This window comes from Triturus cristatus, chromosome 3_2 (assembly GCF_964204655.1).
Source record: "Triturus cristatus chromosome 3_2, aTriCri1.1, whole genome shotgun sequence".
Lineage (NCBI taxonomy): Eukaryota > Metazoa > Chordata > Amphibia > Caudata > Salamandridae > Triturus > Triturus cristatus.
This window is the reverse complement of record NC_140584.1, coordinates 17,931,090-17,953,437: the sequence shown is the minus strand read 5'-3', so window position 1 is coordinate 17,953,437 and position 22,348 is coordinate 17,931,090. Positions and strand designations below refer to the sequence as shown.

General features: G+C 43.1%; 1 protein-coding gene across 1 annotated transcript in view; it reads right to left on the bottom strand.

The window, feature by feature from the left end:
• Positions 1 to 16,438: 16,438 nt before the first annotated feature.
• The window catches only part of KCNJ5 (potassium inwardly rectifying channel subfamily J member 5), a 504,401-nt gene continuing 498,491 nt past the window's right edge, over positions 16,439 to 22,348 (bottom strand). The window contains exon 3 of the mRNA XM_085647189.1: positions 16,439 to 21,558. Within this exon, the coding sequence (XP_085503315.1) occupies positions 21,311 to 21,558 (248 nt within the window). The 3' untranslated portion in view covers positions 16,439 to 21,310. The remainder of the gene's footprint in view (positions 21,559 to 22,348) is intronic.

Sequence of the window (22,348 nt, the reverse complement as noted above, 5' to 3'; positions counted from 1 at the left end):
TCCCCACAGAAGTTAAGAAATATAGATGAGAATTCTAGTTGATTACTAAGAAAAGCCTTGACAAATTGGAGACAGAAGCTTCCAAACAATGTGACAAACAGCCTCAGTCTGATGTATTATGTGAATAAGGAACGGGCCTGACCTTAGAGGATACTAAGAGGGAATCTGATTCCTCATTAAAGGGTAAAATATGAAACAGCCATAAATACCACTAAGGAAGAAAATAAAAAAGAACTGTCTCTAAAACAGAGTTTGCAGGGATGCTAAAAACAATTCAGGAAGAGACAATGAGTAGGTGTTCTTTGTTAGGTCGATACCATGTAGTTTGCAAGTCTTGTGCAAGGATATGGATCAGAGGTTGAATGAGTTGAATAATAGGAATAGCAAATTTGATGTCCCAAGAAGGCACAGAAAAATATTATAATGAATGAATGATCTATTCAAAAATTGAAAGTTAGTAATTAATCTATCCTAAAGATAATGAAGGGTACTGAGAACAGCACTACGGTTTCAGGATAGGTTAGTTCTGCTGTTTTATGCTTCATTTTAATCAGATATTTTAACATGATCTGGATTTTAGATGTTATGAATTTAAATCTGCATTTCTGTGTATGTCGCTTATTTGAGGCTGCCTTACCTGGGGGAACTAAAACTTGTTTAATTGATGTCCTCACCTCGGCCTTTCTCCAGCTCACGGTTATCTTAAACCTTGACAGCTCCCATAAGAGCGGGCCGCCATCTTAGGTCCCTCACACTCTCGGACTCACGCTCTAGTCTTGCTGGCAATAAAAGTAGCAGACTGGCATGGCTGCGCAGCACTGCGATTCCATGACAAGTTAGTTCTGGTGTTTTATGTTTCCTCCTAATCTGATATTTTAACCTGATCTGGATTTTAGATGTTGTGAATTTGAATCTGCATTTTTGTGTATGTCGCTTATTTGAGGCCGCCTTACCTGGGGACGAAAAAAATCTGTTTAATTCACATCTGCACCTCAGCATTTCTTCTATCTCACGCTGCTCTTGAACCTTGATGGCCTCTGTAAGAGCGGAGCCGCCATTTTAGGTCCCTCAGCTCTTGCGCTCACGCTCTGGTCTTGCTGCCTGCAAAAGCAGCATACTGGTGTGTCCGCATAGTACTACGGTTCCAGGATAAGTTAGTTATGGTGTTTTATGTTTCATTTTAATCTGATATTTTAACCTGATCTTGATCTTAGATGTTGTAAATTTCAATCTGCATTTTTGTGTATGTCGCTTATTTGAGGCTGACTTGCCTGTGGGGAACTTAAATTTGTTTAATTCATGTACGCACAGCGGCATTTCTTCCACCTTGTGCTGCTCCTAAACCATGACGGCTCCTGTAAGAGCGGGCCGCCATCTTTGGCCCCTCGTGTTCAGCCTCTAGTCTTGCTGGCTATAAAAACAACAGACTGGCGCGGCCACGCAGCACTACTGATTCAGGACAAGTTAGTTCTGGTGTTTTATGTTTCATTTCAATCTTATATTTTAACCTGATCTGGATTGTAGATGTTGTGAATTAGAATCTGCATTTTTGTGTATGTTGTCTATTTGAGGCTGCCTTACCTGGGGTTAACTAAAACTTGTTTAATTCATGTCCGCACCTCTGCATTTCTTCCAGCTCGTGCTGCTCTTGAACCTTGACAGCTCCCATAAGAGCGGGGCCACCATCTTAGGTCCCTCACGCTCTCTCACACTCAAGTCTTGCTGGTTATAAAAGCAGCAGACTGGCAGGCAAGCCCGTCTGGTGCCTGGATGGTGCAAAGGGCGAGGCACCCTGCTGGTTTTGGTCCATATTTTGTGCAGTATAATCAGATAAGTTACGATCTCTGAATTCTGAGATTAATGTCACCTGCCACCATTCAGTGAATGTGTGCAGAGGTCAGACTGCATGTCTTGGGTGCTCTTTTGTCCTGCCTAAAAGCATGTAGAAATGTGGGAGTTCAGTAACTTCTGTAGCAGCCCGGAAATTGCCCATTGTCTCTAGCTTAATTGTCATTCCCTTCCCAAACATAACATTGAAATTGCCAACCTCACATTGGCCCAGCAACAGATCGGCCTTTTATTGGTGGAAACCTGGCTACATGCCGAAGTACTACCTGACATTTTAGAGGCTATTCCCACAGGCTATGCAATGTTCAGACTGGACAGACTAATGAGGAGGGTAAAATATACAACAACTGGTTCTGTCGGGCGACCAATTTCTTAGCATTCCATCATTAATGTACAGAAATAAGAAGAAACACAAAAAGATGAGATAAATCAAAATTAGTATTTTGTACTATTTTTGTTTTTTGCATATGTGAGGCTGTCACCAAAACAAGTTCATAGTTGGAAAGATGAGAAAGTGGTACCCCACACCACTACTACTGGCGGTCCACACCTTGTCCTGAAGAAGACCCACGTTGACTCTGTCTCAATCACTCACATTCTTGGGTCGAAACGTCAATGTATCCTGACAATCCATACCCTACGTTCTCCGCCCCACAAAAAATAACAGAATCCAATGGAGGGTTACTGGAGATTCGTGTTCTTAGGTACGGATGTCTATTGATTCGAACATTTTATTATGCTGTTTTTATATAATTGCTCTGTATATATTGCTTTCACTTAAACACCTCATCACTTTAAGATCACTTATTCACTTATAAGTCACTGTCACGTCTTTCCAACTATCAACTTGTTTTGGTGACAGCCTTCAGATAAAAAAGTCATGCAAGCGCCTAGAACGTAAATGGTGCAAGAGCTTTTTTACCCTAGACAAAGAGATCTACCTATAAGCACTAAAGGAATACCATAAGATCGGACTAGTTTGGACTCGATTTTTTATACAGAGAATAGATTAGGCCAATAACTCCTCCCCCGAGATTTTTAGTATAGTTGAATATGTCACGTCCTTTGTCACTGTGTCTGCAGTTAGAGCTCCTTCCATCTGTAGCTGCAATCAGATTGCTTATTTTTTCTGATAAAATATCATCTCAATATGCCTCTTTCCCAGAAATCACTAAGATGCATAGACACTGTCCTGTGAGCTCTTTCACTATAGAGAACATCTCAGTAGAAAAAATGTGTCTCTTAGCTGCCAAAATTGAATCTGGCTCCCTATTAGGCCCTGCGCCCCCAGGATATTGTAGTGCATGGGCTCACTGCCCTTGCCCTTACACTATGCACTCTGCTTAATTCATCCTTTGAAGCAGGGCAACTTCCGGCAGAGTGGAAGTATGCTACGGTGGTTCCCCTTCTGAAGAAGAGTTCTTTGGACTCCCGAAAAATGGAGAACTTTTGGCCTATCTCTTTGCTTCCATTCCTTGCTAATATTGCTGAAAAGCATGTAAATTCCCAACTACAAGTACATTGATGAGAACAGCCTCCTCCATGAGACACAATCTGGTTTTAGGCCACGGTATAGGGGATTTAATCGGCACTCCTTCTAGCTTCTGAGATGCTACGGATATTGGCTGATGATGGTAAAACAGCTGCACTTGTCATGTTAGACTTAAGTGAAGCCTTTGGCACTGTATTACATGGTTTGTTGCTAAAACAGCCGTGGTCACAGGGTATAAAAGGAAGAGGTCATGAATGACTTGCTGACTTTTTACAAAAGCGCTCTTTTCAGGTGTTCCAGAAGCCCTATACCTCAGACATTATTTCACTCCAGCAGGGAGTGCCACAGGATCCGCTCTGAGCTCTACCATGTTTAACCTGTATCTCTGTCCCCTGCCAGACGTAATTGAACGCCATGGGGTGAGGATGGTGTTGTATGCTGACAATACTCAGCTGATCATCACTCTGGCACAAGATGATGGCAGTGCTGCACCAAACTTAAAATCCTGTCTGGTAGATCTTGCGGCATGGATGGATACCAGTTGCCTGAAATTAAATGTGGAGAAGACAGAGGTCCTGGTGATCGGGAAACAGCCCTTAATTGGGTCCTCTGCATGGTGGCCGGGTGAACTGGGCCCCACTCCGATCCCTAAACCAAAAGTCAAAAATCTGGGCATTCTTTTTGATGCTCAGTTATCTTTTAAGAGCCAGATCAAGGACATGACTGGCACTTGTTTTGGAGTGTTAAAGTTGCTAAGGAAGATTTTAGGGCTCCTACTGAACTCAGGAAGAAAGGCGGTAATTCAAGTGCTTCGAGTGTCCTGGCTTGATTATTGTAATTTACTCTATCTGGGGGTCTAGAAGGGCAGGCTGGGAATGCTTCGGAGAGTTTGGAATGCAGCAGTCTGGATACTGTTGAAAATCCCAAAACAGCTGGCAATTGCTTCGGGTCTTGCTGAACTTCCCAGGCTCCCCCTTAAGCACAGAGTCTCTGTGATAGCACTATGTTTTACGCATAGGATACTGAATCAGAGGGGTCCAAGTTATTTGTATCCTCTGACCCCCTCCAGACATCTTAGGTATTGTGAAGCAGCTCTGACTGTAATCCCTAAAGTGCGCAGAATGTGCCAGTGAGGCAGTTCTTTTGGATTTTTGGCAGCCAAACTCTAGAACTCAATGCCATTGGATCTGAGACTAGAAACTTTAGAAGTACGTTTTTGCAAACATTTCATGACCTGGATGTTTGGTCAAAGTAAGTGGAACCGTCTGGTTCTTTAGATGACACCAACTCTACCTGACTGTGGACTGGTGCTTTCTGCTTTCTATCCAGCGTGGAGATACACCTTGAGGTAACCAGACACTTTACAAATCCTTTAACATAACTTTAACATAACATAAATGAAATAACATAGGCAAATCAAGATGTAATAATTATTATAATTGACATTCTTCCGAAAGATGAGTTTAGCCTTCATCAAGCCTGGCATTCAAAGACACATATGGATCCTTTCAGAATGAATCCTTCTAATCAGAAACTCTGAAAATCCAAGTGAAATTTTCAAATGATGTTCCAGTGAAAAATGTCTTAACTCGCTTTTACATTAAAAAACGTGCAAAATATTGTACTCCGTACTCCAACAGAATAAGATCTGTTGTATGAAGGTTCATAGGAGTGAGGAAAACTCATAACGAAAGCCAGTGGTATGGTGCAAGTAAGGTTTCAAATCATACTGTAGGCTTTGTGAAATTATAGGATGCTCTTCGAATGCCTGAGAGAAGCTAATGTGTTTAGTCTATCACATAAAAAAAAAACACAGGGTTCCCTTTCCCATTTCTGATCAATTATGTCTCATCCCTCTAGCATTCCATTTGAGCCAAAGTCTATCATTTCAATTTCATTGAAAGGGATCTGCAGGAAGTAAAGAAGCATGTTCCTTCGATACAATTGCTGCAAATTGTTATTAGAAAGATGCCGCATTGTGGCGCCTCCAATAGAGGGAGGAATGAGCTGTTTATAATTGGAGTATGTGTAAAATGGTTTGAGTTACAGATTGGGGTACATTTCTGAAAATATAATGCGAGGTGGCACAGCAATCAAACTTGCTGCATTGCGTGAAATGGAGAGTGAAAAACAGTGGCATATCTAATACGATATGGTGCTGTTTTCCTCTCCCTCAGCGCTAGTGCACTTCAGGCCGCCATGCACCAAAAGTAAACATATTTGCACCGTCGTGCAAGGGTGATTGCGTTCTTGCAAGCATATGTTCTGTACTGAAAGGGTAGCCTTCCATTACAAAAAATCGTGCTTGTTACTTTTAACACTTTGTATGTCTGATGTGAAATGCAACACGATTTGGAAACTATGGAGAAAATACAATATTTCTCTTCCATTATGCCGGCCTCGGGTAGGCATAAGGTTTTGGCACAAATCTATGTCTACAATTGTTAGGCGATATGGATTGCTGTCAAACTCATGGGTGGCTGCAAGGGAACATCCATGTGCCGTCCATTGAATGCCCCCATGAAGCAAAGGCATGGTCAACTTTCTCATTAAAATCCTGGATTGGGTTGGAAAGAAAATGCCACCGAGCACTTTGCGCTGTGTTCGTTTTATAAGTGTAAGTCAAACCCAGCTCAAAAGGTTAGTAAGTATGGGCCTGGGTTTGCAGTAGAGATCCACAAAATGATGCCTCCAAATTTGCCATCACTTGCTGATGTCATGTCCTGCTCTTTCATTTAGAGCACGGGCCAAGTACTGATTGATAAACTTTGATTAGTGCCCTGTCCCTGAAAATCTACTTCTCACTGGTATTCGGGTACTATCTTCTGTTGCTCCTTCCTTTCCCACGCAACTCTTGCTTCTTCCCCTGCCACTCCAACCTGTTATTTGTGTTTCTTCATACACTCCCAACCCCACACTAGTCTATGTTGTGTGTCATCTTCCCACCCCCATCTGTGGCCATGTTGTTGCGGATCTAACACCCCAACACTCCTGTTATCCCCATTGTTTATCGCCTCCCACCTCCACCCCTTTATTGTCTGTATCGCCCCTCACCCACCATATGAGAAAAAACACTATTGCATGGTCATCGAGATTTTTTACTGTCCTATTCTCTCCCACACTTACCTTATCCTTGCTGCCCATTTCTACCCTCTCTCTCGGTTTGGTGATGGACCAGGGATTGGGGCACTAATGGGGGACAGCTGCCAAGTGGTAACAGTACACCCATTGCACTTGACAGGAGTAGGACCACTTTCCTACTGATGCACACAGGAGCTGAAGCTGCCCCATTTTCTCTTCTGTACTGTGAAATCTTTGCACTTCGCAGTGCTCATGAAGTTTCTATATGTCACACAGCCCAACCAGATCTCATTTTTGAGGGATGGAAACTCCAATTCACTTTTGGGTGGTGTGTGTTTAAATTTGTGACTGAGGGCTGCAGACTGAGCTCAAGTTCTTGAGTTAACTCTCCTTACACCAGGGTCCATTGAGAACCTATGACAAAGGGCAGATTTACAATACCAGCTAAATAGTTTGAATATGGCACGTTAGTACACATGTGCTAACAACGCATGCCATTACAACGCTGTTGTTACAACGACCGGGTTGTTACATCGCATTCCTTTACAACGCAAGTTTGAACAACGACTTGCTGTAGGGGGCGCTGGATGTTGGAATAGTATAGATTTTGTGCAGGTAGGTGTCTCTTCCTGTAATACATCAATCAACTCTGCACCACACTCATCCTATCACCATGGCGCAAGGTACCTGAGTTGGTGCATGGCAGCCATTGTGCATCAACGTAGGGGGAAAATACAGGGGTGCTTATTCATGGGCCCCATGCAACAGTTTAACACCACTGGTGCGTCATTTTCTTGACATACTTGAAGCGTGAATTTTGCACATCGTGGTGCCGCATTTACAAAGTGACGTATCTAGGCATATGCCTGACCTTGTGAAGCATTGTGCCACATTATACCTGCATCAGGTATGATGTAAGCAGGGTGGGCATCCCCAAGCAACAAAGCCTTGTAGGAGTGGCGCTGTGAAATCTGTCAGATGTAACTGCGACAATTCTAGTATGCCACTGCGTCAAACCCTTACTCCTTCCTCATGGCAGGCGTAAGGGTGACGCATTGCAATAGGGATAGGCTGGCCCCATGCATTGCTGGAGTTGCGTCATGCTTGTGACATAACTGCAGCAATGCATGACCGGAATGCTGACAGATACGTCAGGATTTCATATGTATCTGTCATTGATTGCGACATGGAGGGCCTTACAGGAAATAGGGTGCATCCATGGTGTCGCAAGGAGGGTGCAGTGAAAAGCGTTGCAATTCTGCGTTATCCAGTACCCAAACATCTCATATGTGGACCCTTCACTCCCTACCAGCACCTCCTGGTGACCAGTAGATTCCAGCCAGGTCCAGACCTGTTGAGGTGCATCCAACAATCGCATGTTACCATCTAAGACCACTCGCAGCCTTGCCACGAAAAGGGAGTATTTGATGCCGAACTCTCTGAGGCATCACTTAACCACTAGAAACAGCCCTCTCTGCCTCAGCACCCCTGTGGTGTAGTCAGGGAAGAAAAGTACTGTGGCGTTATTCACTTTCACCTCCCCCAGCTTGCGTACCTCCGTCTGGACAGCATCGCAATCCCTGTTGGAGGCAGAAGAGAAAGGGACTAGGATCTATCCCTGGCAGCGAACGGCTCACCGGCACTTGATGAGACCACTCCAAAACAAAGAATAGGGAGAGTTCAACGTCTGGCAGTAGATTACGCAACCATGTCTCAGTATATTCCACTGCTTCATCTCCTTCTGTTCCCTCGGGCAGACCCACCACCTGCCATTGTTCTGCTGGGAGCAGGCCTCTGCATCCTCAGCTCATCTTTCTAGTGACTTCACACATGCCATTAGCTGCTGTACCTCCAAAGCTGCATTCTGGGTAATAGGGTGGACGTCGTACAGTTCTTGCACAATGTCACGTACCTTGTCAGTCAGCTTGCGTTCATCTGCATACTCCAGGGTGATGTTGACTGTGATTTTGTCGATGCAGCCTTCAAGGATAGTGCGTGTTTGTTTGAGGGAGGTAACTATTTTCTCCACAGCCACGAACACAGAGTCTAGTTTGGCTTACAGGGTGTCTGCTGTCACCTGCCCCGGTGGCCAGCGACCCCCAGCCACTTGGTCCACTGACACAGAAGAGCTGCCAGGTCTCAACGCTGCCCCCGTGTGCAGGTGGCCCATCGTTCTGCCAGACGCCCAGGCACTATGTATGACATGTGGTGCAGTGCGGCCAGCCGGCACCTCTCCTCTAGTCAGGTGTATGTTAGCCAGGATTCATTTCGGCAGTACCGAGGGAAATCAATCAATCAATCATTCAGAGACTTATATAGTGTGGCTACTCTCCTGTGAGGGTCTCAAGGCGCTGGGGGCTGTTGGTCGGACTGGGTGGAGGATCATTCGAAGAGCCGTGTCTTGAGGTCCTTCCTGGATTGGGTCAGCGACACGGATTGCCTGAGGTGCAGGAGCAGGGTGTTCCAGGTCTTGGCAGACCACCAGGGATAGGAGGGACTCGAACACCTGACCTCCGGGTCAGCGGAACCAGCAGCAGCAGATGGGGACAACTGCAGCAGCTACCAGATGCTGCTGCACTGTGCTGTGGGAGGAGCAAGTCCACAAAGGGATAGTCCCCTATGCACCTTAAAGCAAATTAACAGAAGGCAAAGAAAGTCAGCACCACTCGGTTGCCTCCTCTGATCTAACAGTGGTACTGGGGAGTAACAACGGAACACGCTGCATACCCAAGGACCTGGGCCGGAACAGGTCCCAGTGCCCCTGACACCCGCTGTCACCAATGGCCAATCTCAGTGGCTTGAGCCAGTTAGTGGAGTCCGCCACCAGTCTTTTGTGGAGCCCTCAGTGATGTAGGTCAGAGGTATTGCTCCGGGCATGGTGTGTGCCACCCACAGGCGCTAGGCCTAGGCCCGACTCGACCGCCGGACCTCCTCCGCTCCCTGTACTCACCTAGACATTGATACTGGGGCTCAATCCACTGCACTCTCTCCAAATCTGCGACTCAGCCAGCAGGAGCTTCAGGCAGGGGGGAATTGTACAGGCCTGGGTACAGCAGTCACTGGGAAGTCCGCTGGGGAACCTCCCGATGCAGGTGATGCAACAGGGCCCCCTTATGTGTGAAGTTGCAGCGCTCCCTCCACACACGTTTGGCAGAGCTCAGGGGCCACACCTTCCACAGTGTCTGGGCAACACCACATCCTCCGGCCTGTGATGCAGAGAGGCGCGGCCCACCATTGGTAATCTCCTCCGTGCACTCCTGTGTATTGGTGCAGAGTGTTATGCGATGCAAACCTCCCTACTTTGGTGTGCAGGAGTGCCTCAATCATTCATAGCTCCAAGGGGAGCCAGGAGGTCTTCTCACAAAGGTCAGCAACGTGTCTCCATGCGAGCTGCCAGACTTCACCACCAGATAAGCGCAATCACCGATGCCTCAATTTCTACCACTGCAGCCCACAGGCTTGGACCCGGCATGGCCCGCCTCCACCGTCCGGCCACAGTGGCTCCAAAGCACTGCCACCTCCCACTCCAGGTCTCAAATGCAGGCCCAGCGAGGCCTCCAGGACCTGGAGACTGTCCTCTCTTCCAGGCATTGGCTGCCATAGTGTCGTAAGGATGGCGCTATGCAAAGTGCTGCACAGCGCCATAAATGGAGCTCTGAATCTGCATTTCTTCTTCCTCTGGCACTTTGGCTAGTCACCCTGGTTGTTGGGGGTTTTGGGGGGTTGTTTACCTGAGATGAACTTGGCCCTGGCTCCTCCATTCTGCATTCCGTTGTTTTTATTTGCTTTTTATCATTGGCGGTAGACTTATGTGACTAACGTGAGATTTTTTTGCCGCTAATTGGCCTTTTGTCACTTTTCTTTTGCTACCGTCAACATTTTTATCACCTTGACGCTAGTGTTAGCCATGGTTTTCACTGCGGCTAGCTGATTCTATCGCCATGTAGCGACATACTGTAAATACGTCGGTAACCGGGCAATAGTTTTTGGCGATAGGCAGTGTTAATGACATTGCAGCTAACTAACGCAAACACTGGTTAGTGAGAATTCTTGTAAATATACCTCTTTGTATATGGCTCAAGCCCAGAATCAGTATTTCACTGGAGCTTCTCCCTTGTTCTTCAGACTACATTTGAAAACTCACCTTTTTTGTCTTTTTCTGTAATAACAGACGTCTATGTTATTGTAGGAACAGTAAGCTCTAGAACATTGTTTTGCATCACATCTTGTCTCCAGAATGTGCTGAGACCTTCTGGTTTTGGGTATATGCTACTTTTAACTGTTCTACATTTTGCTATTGAAGAGTAAGGCCAACGTTCTTTTAAAAATGTGGCTCTGACTCAACAGTGATCTTTTCAGCGGTTTGTAATTCCATGGCACCTCCTCAAGCAGGTCTTCACTGCTCCTCCCTCCACACCTTGGAGACCAAAGACTAAAATTGGAAATCCTATCTCCCAATGAGCAGATCAATAGCACCGGAGGCCCTAGGACAGCAGTCAAAAATGATACTTACTAACAAGAGAACTGCCCCGCAACCAATGACTGTCCCAAGATGTGTAAAATGGGTGGACTGAAAGATACAGCTATATATCACTAATGGGCCCCCAGGCATCTGTCTGTCAAAACTGCCACAACCCTGGGATTGCCTCAGACTCATTTTCCAGTAGAGTTGTCCATACAGCTACCTTCTGAGTTGAATACTCATGCATTTACATCGCTTTAATTTCCTAACTCCTGTATAGAGGTTAAGATATATATAGATCAGGTAAATCAACAAAATCATGTATGAAGCGGTCTCTGTTACTTCTCACATATCTATAAACATTTATATTTGTAACAGCAGTGACATATTAGCGGTAAGACAACAAGACTTTGTATCAGGATCTTCCTCACCTTTCTCTTCCTATTTATTGGATGCGCACCAACCACGCCTTCTACAACCAAACATGCAGGTCCACTTGTACAATGTCAGCAAGGCATCTCAGCCGCCCATCCTTCTGAAGGTCAGTGACTGAGTCCCATTAAGTTGGTTAGCAGTAACATCTACTACATTGTTTCGAGGGTTTAGAAACAGCAGGTGGCTGGTGCGATGCACTACATATCATACATCATTGTTGTTACCAGTGGCAGTACGGCAGCATAGATATGCTAGATTACCCAACGGCTATATCAATGTACCTAAGCTCTTGCGCGTTTCCTCATACACAGTCTTAAGCACACATGTTTATCATCCATGACAGCTGACAGTCATTAACAGTTACTTTCTCAAACCCAAGCACACCCACGAATAAGACAGCGTACAAAAATATAGTTTTTCATTAAAATTTGTATTCACAATATTTCCGGTCCCTTAATGACCAACATGCGTTCAAGTGTTGGGTGAACATTCAAACCCCAGGGGTGCACTGGTGCATCGAACACTGTGAGAGGCAAGACACTGCTGACAGGGAAGGGGACGTGGACATTGAGCATCCCCAATGAATAACATCTCACACCTACAAAAGGCAGCCTGTCGGTATTTCGTTGTTGCTATGTGCAGCTCCATTGCATGATTTGCAGTGCACGGTGAACAAGGGTGCAGACAACAACAGACAATGATATCATCCATGAACCAAAATTGGATTAGAAAACTGATATTCTTTACACATAAGGAGACCGTGTCCTGCTATCTGCTGCATGTGCGTTTTACATCCAATGTACTCACTACCTGTTCACCAAGCTAGTGGATCGCCTCAGTAGACTAGTAAAACCCTGTTCAGCAGCTGTAGCTGCCTTGGGGGTGTTGTTACTCTTGGTATTTAGAATTCAATACAAGGTATGGCTTGTACGGCTGTGTTATTGCACTCCCAAGGCATTCGAACGAGTGGATGGATACAGGGAGGCAAATGGGAGATCAGCAAATGGCTGAATTAGTTCATGGTCCACGATGTCCTTCAGTTCCCTCGAACACGGAGTGTACAAAAAAAGTGACACCTACATGCACAGCTGGACTAGCCATATGAACATACCAATATCCCATGAATGACTGGAGGAGAGGGAGCTCTTTCCAGGGGAAGAAGGACTCCGTACTAAAACAGCACAGGGACAGCAGACACAGATACGCAATCGTCTGTTGCACAGGCATGTGAGGCTGCACATGCATAATGCGCCCTGGTGCCCTGCCACTCCCTCAAGGACTGGAGTATTTCACTCGATTCTCTTCAGAATCACTTGTAAAATGTATGGCTTTTTATCCGATATTTTTGGGAATGTGTGCCGGAAATCATTTTTAAAAATCAATCTAGGAATAGAACCGGCTAAACACCCTCTTGCAGAGGTTACTTGGTGCAATGCTGGGCTGATGGCGAAAGCAACACCCAGCGCTGCTTTCAGCTTCCAATCCAGTGCTGCCTGCATATCTTTCATGATAACCCAGATCCTAAAATGGCGTCTGCCCTGAGAATGAGCCTCCCTGGTGCCTCGTGAGTGATATTGAGAGTTAGGATATCTGTGCAAAGGTTGGCCCTTGTGTTGTGTTACAGTCTTTTGAAACCAGTATTCCTGTCATTTGCCCATCACGTTCCTTACAATATGAGAAAAGTTGATGACGGGTAGAAGTGAAAGAAAACACAGCTCCTGTGACGCTTGAAAAGGATCAGTGACAATTTACTCACAATATGTCCTAGAAATACCTGTTAACCACGGTAAGATTGTTGAAGTAGAGTAGTAGACGATACAATTATTGACACAGAGGTGACGCCTGTTTTGAAACTCATTCTCTACTGTATGCTAGGGGAGTTCAGTCGTTGTGAAACTTCCGAGGCAGATTTTCAGGATTAAAGCCATGTAAATCATGCCTATTTAAACTAATTATTTCTATATGTATTCCATTTTAAAACCTTAGCTGAATCATTGGATCCAATGTTGAAAAATGCTAATATAGTGTGCAGATCTTTGAACCGCACAGCATCATAAAATTAATCTTCTTCAGGTACTTCCAGGCTGAAAATGATGGACCAACATGTTCATATAGTACTTAAAATGGTTGTTTAGCTCAGTCTTTAAGTTATGGCCATATCACCCAATTGGGACAAGCAGGGGAGTGGACATCGGAACCTTGTGTTCATAAGCTGCTGTCGGCATCTGACCACAATACTATATCATCTTATTTCTCCCTATCTCTGTCTGGCAGATTCTGAAAACCCAGTGTGCCTATAATTAGATTGGGGTTTCACTGTAATTCCCATGAAGCAAGGTCATGTCTAAAATATAAGATCACAAGAACACTGATGCTGCTTGGTCTAATCTTACTCTTAAACCAGTTTTAGAGAAACTGAGGTTCGATTGGGCATGAAATGGTATTACACTTTCCTTGTCTACATAAGGGCAAGGAATGCTTTTCCCAAGGACGAAGGCAATGTTTGCAGCTCTTGCGCCCTTTGCACTACTCTGGACCTTCCAGTGTGATGCCAGGCATCAATGCAGACACCCTTGTGTCATGATGCAAGGGTGTCTGCTTTGTAGGCAGGATTGTTTTTGTGCAGGCTGGAACCCATTCCAGCACAAAAACAATCCTTAGAGATGTTCTCCTCTTTCTTATTGTGCTGCAGAATACAGCACACTTAAAAAGAGGAAAGAACGGGTAGAAATAAAGATATTATTCCTCACTGTGCCTCTATTGGGAATGCGTAGCATTTTGACGCATTCTAAGGTTTACCCCTCTTGACAAATCTGGGAATGAGCCAAAATGCATGGATGGATGCATGCAACACCCACTCTCCCCCCTTGTAATGTCTTCTTGACACAGAATAACACAAGGAAGTGACTAATGCTGCCCTGCACTACTCCACATCCACCAAGCCACAGAGAGCCATGCAAGGTGACCCTGAGTGGCTTGTTAAATCTGATTTAAGGATTATTTTGCCCTTGTGTCTCAAGGGCAACAAAATGCTTTGATAAATCTAGGCCATAGACTTTTCCCCTGTATCAATAAATTGCAATCTTTCTAGGACGAAGAGAGTAAAGCCAATAGCATGAACCATATCTCTTGACTCATCCATGATAGAAAGCTTGCCGTCTGCCTGTCTTGACGTTGTAGCCAAAAGAACCGTTCATTATGGCACCAATGGTTGCCGGTCCATAGACTATGTATGAGCATGGGTAGTACTGCTGGTTAAGTACGGATAGGCGTGGCGAGAGATGACCCTCGACGACATGAGACAAGCGCAGCTTTGGCACATTCGCGAGTCACGTGTTCTTCTTTCTGTAAAACACTTAAAACTTTCATGTAGACTTGCATTTGGATTTGCAAACAATCAAATGAGTGCCTCTGGCAGTACTTACAGTCCATGCTTGACATTAACATGCGAAAGAGGGACATTGTAATTTAAACCATCTTTTTATCGCATTTTCCCTTCTTCTTTTTAAATGTAAATGTGTTGGTATTTTCTCTCAGTGATTTCAATGTTGAACCCGTTTTGACCACTTGGATGATTGTGCTGTTTCTCCTGATTCTTGTCAGCTTCTCTCACTTATGTACTCAGATTGTTTAGTCTAGGTGGCATAAAACACCCATTCTTCGATATGTGTTAATGGTTTCAACATTTGACATTCTATGCCAACGGGTTCTTGAAATGAACCGCAGGCTGTTTCATATTGCAATATATAAATTCAGAAATCTGTTGACAGATCATATGACACCATGACGGGTGGTCCAGGAAAAACATAAAAATACATTTTTACCAACAAATCTTATATTTCCTCTGCCGAAGGATAGACCAGAATCAAAAACCTGTTGCTTGATTTAACAATGCAGCGACCATATTGCATATTTAATGAATAGAGCAACGACCCACGTAAATGCACTCAAATCACTTTATGGAGTAACAGGTCGAAGGCGTTTTAACCACCTTTAAACGGTTTTATAAATGAATATTCCTCCGACCCTGTTATATGGAATGGAGACAGTAAAAGTAGATCATAGGGATTTGAAGGATAGGGCCAAGGGGAAGATATTGTGTTCTATTTGCCCCTTAAAAACGATGACACCAACCGACGATTTATGTTTAGAAATGGGTCTGATTTTGCACATTTATAAGGGGTTTGGCAGCTGTAATTCCTTGGGGCTATTGTCTGATACATTCAAATGAGGATACCCTCAGGTATTTATCAGACACAAAATGTTTTGCACCCTCAAGAGGGGACGGTAAATTTATAATGAATTTTCGTTTTGCCCTTAAGCACTTTAGCCTCAGTTAGGAAGACCTACAAAACGAAAACCATTACCAACTTAAAAAAATTATTTGAAAGTATTTATGAAAAATAGCTCTATGGAAAATATCAGATTATATGGTAAGAAGTTGAGTTTATTTGAATTAGTTTGGTCTTGTCGAGTTGGGGTACCTGAACCTTACCTAAACTGGGATTTAGATCACATAGTTTGTAAATGCAAATTATTGTGTCGACTAAAATGAATGACCCTTGCTAGTGTGACTGATGCTTGGCGGCATGTGAAATGGGAGGACAGATTATGCACTTTATGCAATGATGCTATACAAAAGCTAGAACATGTTTTATTGGTGTGTCCTGCCCCAAAATCACCTCAACATAATCTTTTAAACCTGCTTCTTTAAAAAAATAGGGCAAAATCAACAACAGCACCGATTCAACTATTGCGTTTTCCAGTAAATGAATAGATGTCCTTTTTTTACAATTTTTTTACAGTTGTAATTCTTTTTAGGTTGAACCAAGCCTTGCAGCACATGCACTGCTTGCTTTGCGAGGCGTGCAGTATTCAGTATAGTGTGGAATCTTTGTGGAAGCTCCGCCTACTGTCCGCCCTGCTTTTTCATTGGCTTAGGTCCTAAATGCTACTTTTAGGTTGGTTTAAGGCTTGTTAGTCCCTCCTCGTGATGGCCATGTCCTCATTTGTATCCTTCCATGGCAACTGGCTCCTTTACTCCAAACACTATTTTCTTTCCTGTCTCCCCTGCCCCCTCCCACAGTCCATGATTTTTCGCCCCCCCGCCCCCACTCCCGTTCATGCCTTCTTGCCCGCCTGCACTCCCGTTTCCAATGCAATAGGTCTCACGTAAATGCAAGTCCTATTGCATTGCAAATGCTTGTTTTAAAATGTATTAAGAATTAAATGAGCTGTGAAAGTAATTGTGGTGCTGCAAAAAAGTGAAATATATCGAGTTATGAAATGCCTATGTCCTCCTATTGTTGATCTCATTGTAGATCTAAATCTTTAATAAAAACTTGAAATTTAATAATGTTATTTAAGCATCACTAACTACACGTAACATGTCTAAAGTTTATAATCTTGTGTAGAAAGAATTAAATACATTGTTTCAAATGTGAAAAGCATTTTCTATTTTTCTATTTCTTTTGTAATTTCTGTATTGAAACAAGCATTGGCAAAGCCAGTAGGTATAGTCTATTTGATCTCTTGGCTTTGCCAATTTGTTGTAGCAATGCTGTACAGCATCACAGCAGCCATACAACATGGATATTATAAAAATAAAAAGGTTGATCACGTGACAGCCACATAATTTTATAGGTAAAAGAAAAACAAGGAGTTGCAACAGTGTTGGTCTAGAACACAGCACAAAACACTTAAAAAAATTACCAAGGATGACTGGGTTTGGGAAGCGAGTTATGGGCGGGAATAGGGGAGAAGCAACATGGAAGGGAGGGGGGAAGAAGAAGCAACACGAAGGCAGTACAGAAGCACCACCAGCTACGGAGTGCAATGTGAATGGAGGAGAAGCAAACACAGGCAAGACAGCGCAACACAAGTGAGGGTGGTAGAAGAGAAGCACGTGGGCAAGACACAGTAACGTAGAGGGGAGGAGAAAAACACACAGTGGATATCGCTGAAAAACCCATGCACTCTCATAGGTTGTATAAACAAAAAGAAAAAAAGTCGTTTCTTAAAAGCAACTAGTGGAAGCATAGAAGATAGCCAATCAAAGATATGATAAAGAGACTATACTTCAAGGGATGGACAAACATAAGGTTGATAACCTTGGACACAAATAAGAAGCAGCCAAATGAGAATGGCAGTAAAGCCAACCATTGGCAAGCAGTGGGTGGGATGCAAGTCTGGGTGGGATGCAAGTCCTTGTATCTTCTTGGTATGCCCACAATGTGTCTTTTGCAATCTTCCGACAGCTTGCGCTGATATGCAAGACCTTAAAATTGGAAACTGTACGTTTTACCTATAGAGCTGAAAACTGTAAGTTTTACCTATAGAGCTGCTTCTTGCTTTGGGTGGTTGGAAGTATTCTGTATTCGATGGTATTAGTATATATAGAGAATGCTTAGGTGACAGATGAAGCTGACAGCGTGCTATTCTATGTATGTGTGGACACATGTAAACAGGTCAAGAAGAATATTTGATAGGTTTACCAACAGCTTAGGCCCTTTCACAATGCGGGCATGCAGAGCTATGGATGATGAAGTGAGGAGTACATTTTTGGGTAACTGCCATGACTGATAGTTCGCTAAATCATAGGAAGTTTGTGGAAAATGGCTCAGAAAACATACACATCAATGGGCATATGAAACAGATGGCACGTGCCAGTGTAATTTTGCACCAACATTTGGAGATTGCAGAGATTGAACTGTTGCAGTTTGAGATAGCCCATTTGCCACTGGGGCAATCTTACCCCAACATTTGCAATGCATGGCACATGCAAAAACAACGTGTGTGTAGAAGTCTTATTGGTCTATCCAATTGTCTAAAATGTCTAGAATTGCACTGTCAGTGGTACAATCTACCTAATTCTAATTCAGCCCCAGCTGTTGGGGGTATGTGAATGAATCAGCAAGGCTGGTTCAGTTTTGGAACTGTAACACAATTATAGTGGTATACATTTCATAAGAACTTTACCACTTTGAACCCATTTTATTACCATTAATTTGAAGAGGTTCAGAAATGCCAGATTCAGTAGGTGGGAAATTACACATTTAATTGTTACCTATTGCATTGTTGTTTGACGCTTAAAAAGTGGTGCCTTTGCCCTACTCATGAGGCACAATGTAATGTCGGGAAAAGTATAAGGTAGAGGTTAAATATGCTGGGGTTCGAACCTGTAACCAGTAGGTTACCCACAAACCATTAACGCAGTTTGCAGAAACAAATTAGAATTAAAATAAAGATGAACAAAATGTATAGACAAATAAGTAGAAAAGTGGAAAATTAAACTACAAAAAAGTATAATTTATCAAGTCGAAAAAATCATGAAGGGTTACTATTCATGTAGAGAAAGAGGTCAAGAAGAAGTTTAAGTTTAGGTTATATTTAGGAATTAGAATTAGAGTAAATAAAATATTATGTGATGGAAAATGTATGAAAATGTGTATGTAATAAGGAAGGGTTTGAACCAGAGCCGGCTTAAGTGCTACTGGCGCCCGGTGCGACAATCATTTGTGGCGCTCCCACACCCCATGACAACCTCCTCGGATTCTCTCACAGCCACCGGGCAAAAGTGCCTCTCATCTCTCCAATCATAGGTTATTGCAAAACACAGCGTACCCCCCGAAGTTGGCGCCTCCTCCACAGGGCAGTGCCAAGTGGAGCTGCACTGGTCGCACCACCCTAAAGCTGGCCCTGGTTTGAACTGAGGAAAACATAGGCATGTGGTATCAGATTGTGTTAGGATTAGGAAATCTACAGGCATTTGGATTAGGATGAGAGCATGGGATGGTGTATGGGAAGGTTCAGTGGATGGAGTCATGGTAAGGTTTTGAATTAGGCTTAGCGGAGTATTGGATAATAGGCAGGTTTGGGGCAAGGGATGGGGCTAATTTCAGGTTATGGTGAAGTGCTTGGTTCAGAGTAGAGTCTTAGAAGGTGTAAGGGATTATGCAAGAATATGGTGCGGGAAAAGGGTGACATGGTAGGCCATATGGATCCCACAGTAAAATGACACATACAACATGGTGTAAAGGAAAAAGGTTAAGGAGGTACTAAACTTTAGGGATTGTTTAAGTGTTCATGTATGACGATGTTTAATTCACAAATATAGTGATACTTTTCTGCTTTCATACTTCTACATTTTTGAATTTCCATAGACAGACTTGTCAGCCATGACCTATTTATTGGCACTTCTTTGAAATCTTTTTTATTCTATGTTTGCATATGATAACCTCACTTCCTATGCATACCCAATAGTATTGCTGAAGTGCTAAGAAGCTTGGCAACTTTAATTTACCTCACAAAATTTTGTGTTACATTTTTTGGGCAGAATTTCACAAGTGTTAAATTTTATAGTTTGTTTGTCCATTGTAAATTAGTTCAAGTAGTCTTGTGGAATACATTTTCTCCTTAAATCAGTCTTTTTCTAGTACCTGGTGTGACCTTTTAATGCAAGGTATGCTCTCACATTCAGTTATTACCAAGACCGTGGCAAGTGAATTTCGTGAAATTTCTAGAAAAAAATGTTGATTTAGAACATCCCTGAGTGTAAACTACTGCTCTAGTTCCCATATGTGTGCCACACGTTCAATATTATTTATGGTGTATTTAAATATGGAAAATTTGATTGTATATGGTCTTATTCCAGTCCTCAATTGTGCATTACTGGCCACATTTAAGTTATATATTTTATATAAAATCTAGGAGAATTATGAGCTATGGGCACATCACTTTGTGGACGTGTGTGATATCCACAGTCCCATGAGATTTTGATGACAAGGCTTTGAAAAGCTCTGGAAAAATATGGCATAATTTTGTTCATATTAAGGACGTGAATCAAGGTATGAACATCTGGAACTGATTTGGTAGTTAGAACCTATTACTTGGGTGAGACACAGAAGTAAGATACCACCAGCTTATTTAGATTACATCATGATTCTGCGAATGGAGTAAATTCAGATGACTCAAGTTGGATACAGTTAATCATCTCATAATTGGGACTAACCTGCAACACGTAAGGAACTGCCAGTATTAAGATGCTGAAGGTTTAGCCATGAGAAGAGAATGAGCCACTGTGCTGGGGTCTGTAAAGGCATTCAGCCAAAATGAGAATATGTTAAATGACATAGGGCCAGATTTAGATCTTGGCAGATGGGTTACTCTGTCACAACGGTGACAGATATCCTGTCCGCCGAAATATAAACCCATCTGCCAAGATCTAAATCAGCCTATTTTATTAATGCACAGTGATAGAAAAAAGCATCCTGAATTGGAGGAGAACCAGAAAATAACAATCCCAATCATTTTCTGAATATCAGCCCTTACAACTAAATTTCAATACAAATAACAGTTGCCAGAGGATTTATATCAGAGTATTGTGCACGTAAATCGTATCTGATATAAATATTGTGTCCTAAACATTTTGCACGAAACTATTGTCCTATTACATATAGATGTTCTCTTATTAACATCAATGGGCAATATTTTGTGGACAATATTTAGGACATCATATTTATGTTCAGGGATATTCATACACTATTCTGGTACTCCACTCCTTCGAAATAGGATGAGTTTACAAGTGAGGTGATCCTAACGTGGTAATAACCAAGATAGAAACAAAATTAGACCACCATCCTGGCCAGAAGTGACATAACTAGAATGTCATGAGCAGGCCAAGTCTTGAACTTGCTCACTGACAATTGAGTCTGTTGCAGAAACAGGTAAGATTTAATGCTCACTTAGTGAATCATGCCTGGTGGGTCAAGCCCGGGACCGACAGTCAGGTTACCCCAAACTTTGCCTTCCACGGTTTTGCCAATATCCTACTCCCACCGTACTGAGACTTTATTTCCAATCAGATACAGTATAAGAGAATCAAGTCAGTGGCTGAATGTCTTGATATGTCCTTTGAGTTAGGTTCATGGCTCTGCATTGAGATCTCCCACTCTTCCATTAATTCCATTCCGCTCTTCCACACCCTCTGTGACTTAATTCACTGTCTCTGAGTTTCCACTTAGTAGTGAGGCATTATGGAGTGGTCCAACCAGTCGCCCCTCCTCAAAGGACTCTGCTAGTTCTTTGGCACTGCAAGTGGGTGAATTGGTTTCATAGGTGTTGTGAAAGCTGTTGTAGTCCACCTCAAAAAAATCTTTCTCCAAGGTAAGGACTGGAGTGAAGCGATGCCCCCATAACACCTCTTTATCCATGTAGGAGCTGCGGGCCTGGCAAGTCATACCTGAAAGATACAGACAAAAAATGACATAATGTAAATGAAAACATTATTACACATAGAGCGTATGCAACAAAATATAAATGCATATGCGTAATTACTGAGCATTTATTGAAATGTATGCATCCTCTTATACTAAGGCAGTGGTATCATGCTTAATTGGATTTACAATCACAAATACTTAGAACTGTTCACAAACTAATGCAAGCACAAATTAAAAAAACAATGGACTGATGCTGGTCCCGATTTCATTATTAGATTCCTGGATATACACTTACGTTGAATGGGAATTATTTACATAGTTGGGGTTTCCCAGAAAATATGGCACATCTTCTGCCCTTATGAAATTCAATTGGGCACCCCTCCCATAAGCCATTATTTATGAACTGTTGCAGTGCCAGTGCGACCAATGCCGAAACACTGCGCACCAGTGTCAAGGAGGCACCCGCTGCATGACAGGAGGAGCTGAGATAAGAACAACCTGCAGATGCTGTACAGCAGATAGACAAAGTGGTAAACTTTAACAGAACGTAGAATTTAAGATTTTGTGCTGGAATGGTCAAATCCGGCCTGGCTATTTATTGATCACCGGGGCACGAACGCACAGACACGTCAGAGTCACATTGCTTATTTGAACAAAGCGCTGTCAGATAGTCAAGTGGCTGCTAGAAATATTGTTTTTCTCACAAGAGTGTTTTTATCGTTTTTAAACATGTTTTTATGTATCTGGAGGGGCGAGGATTAAAAGTTGATTTACAGGCTGATTTTTAGGTCTCGCCTAGCGTTGCAGTGCGAA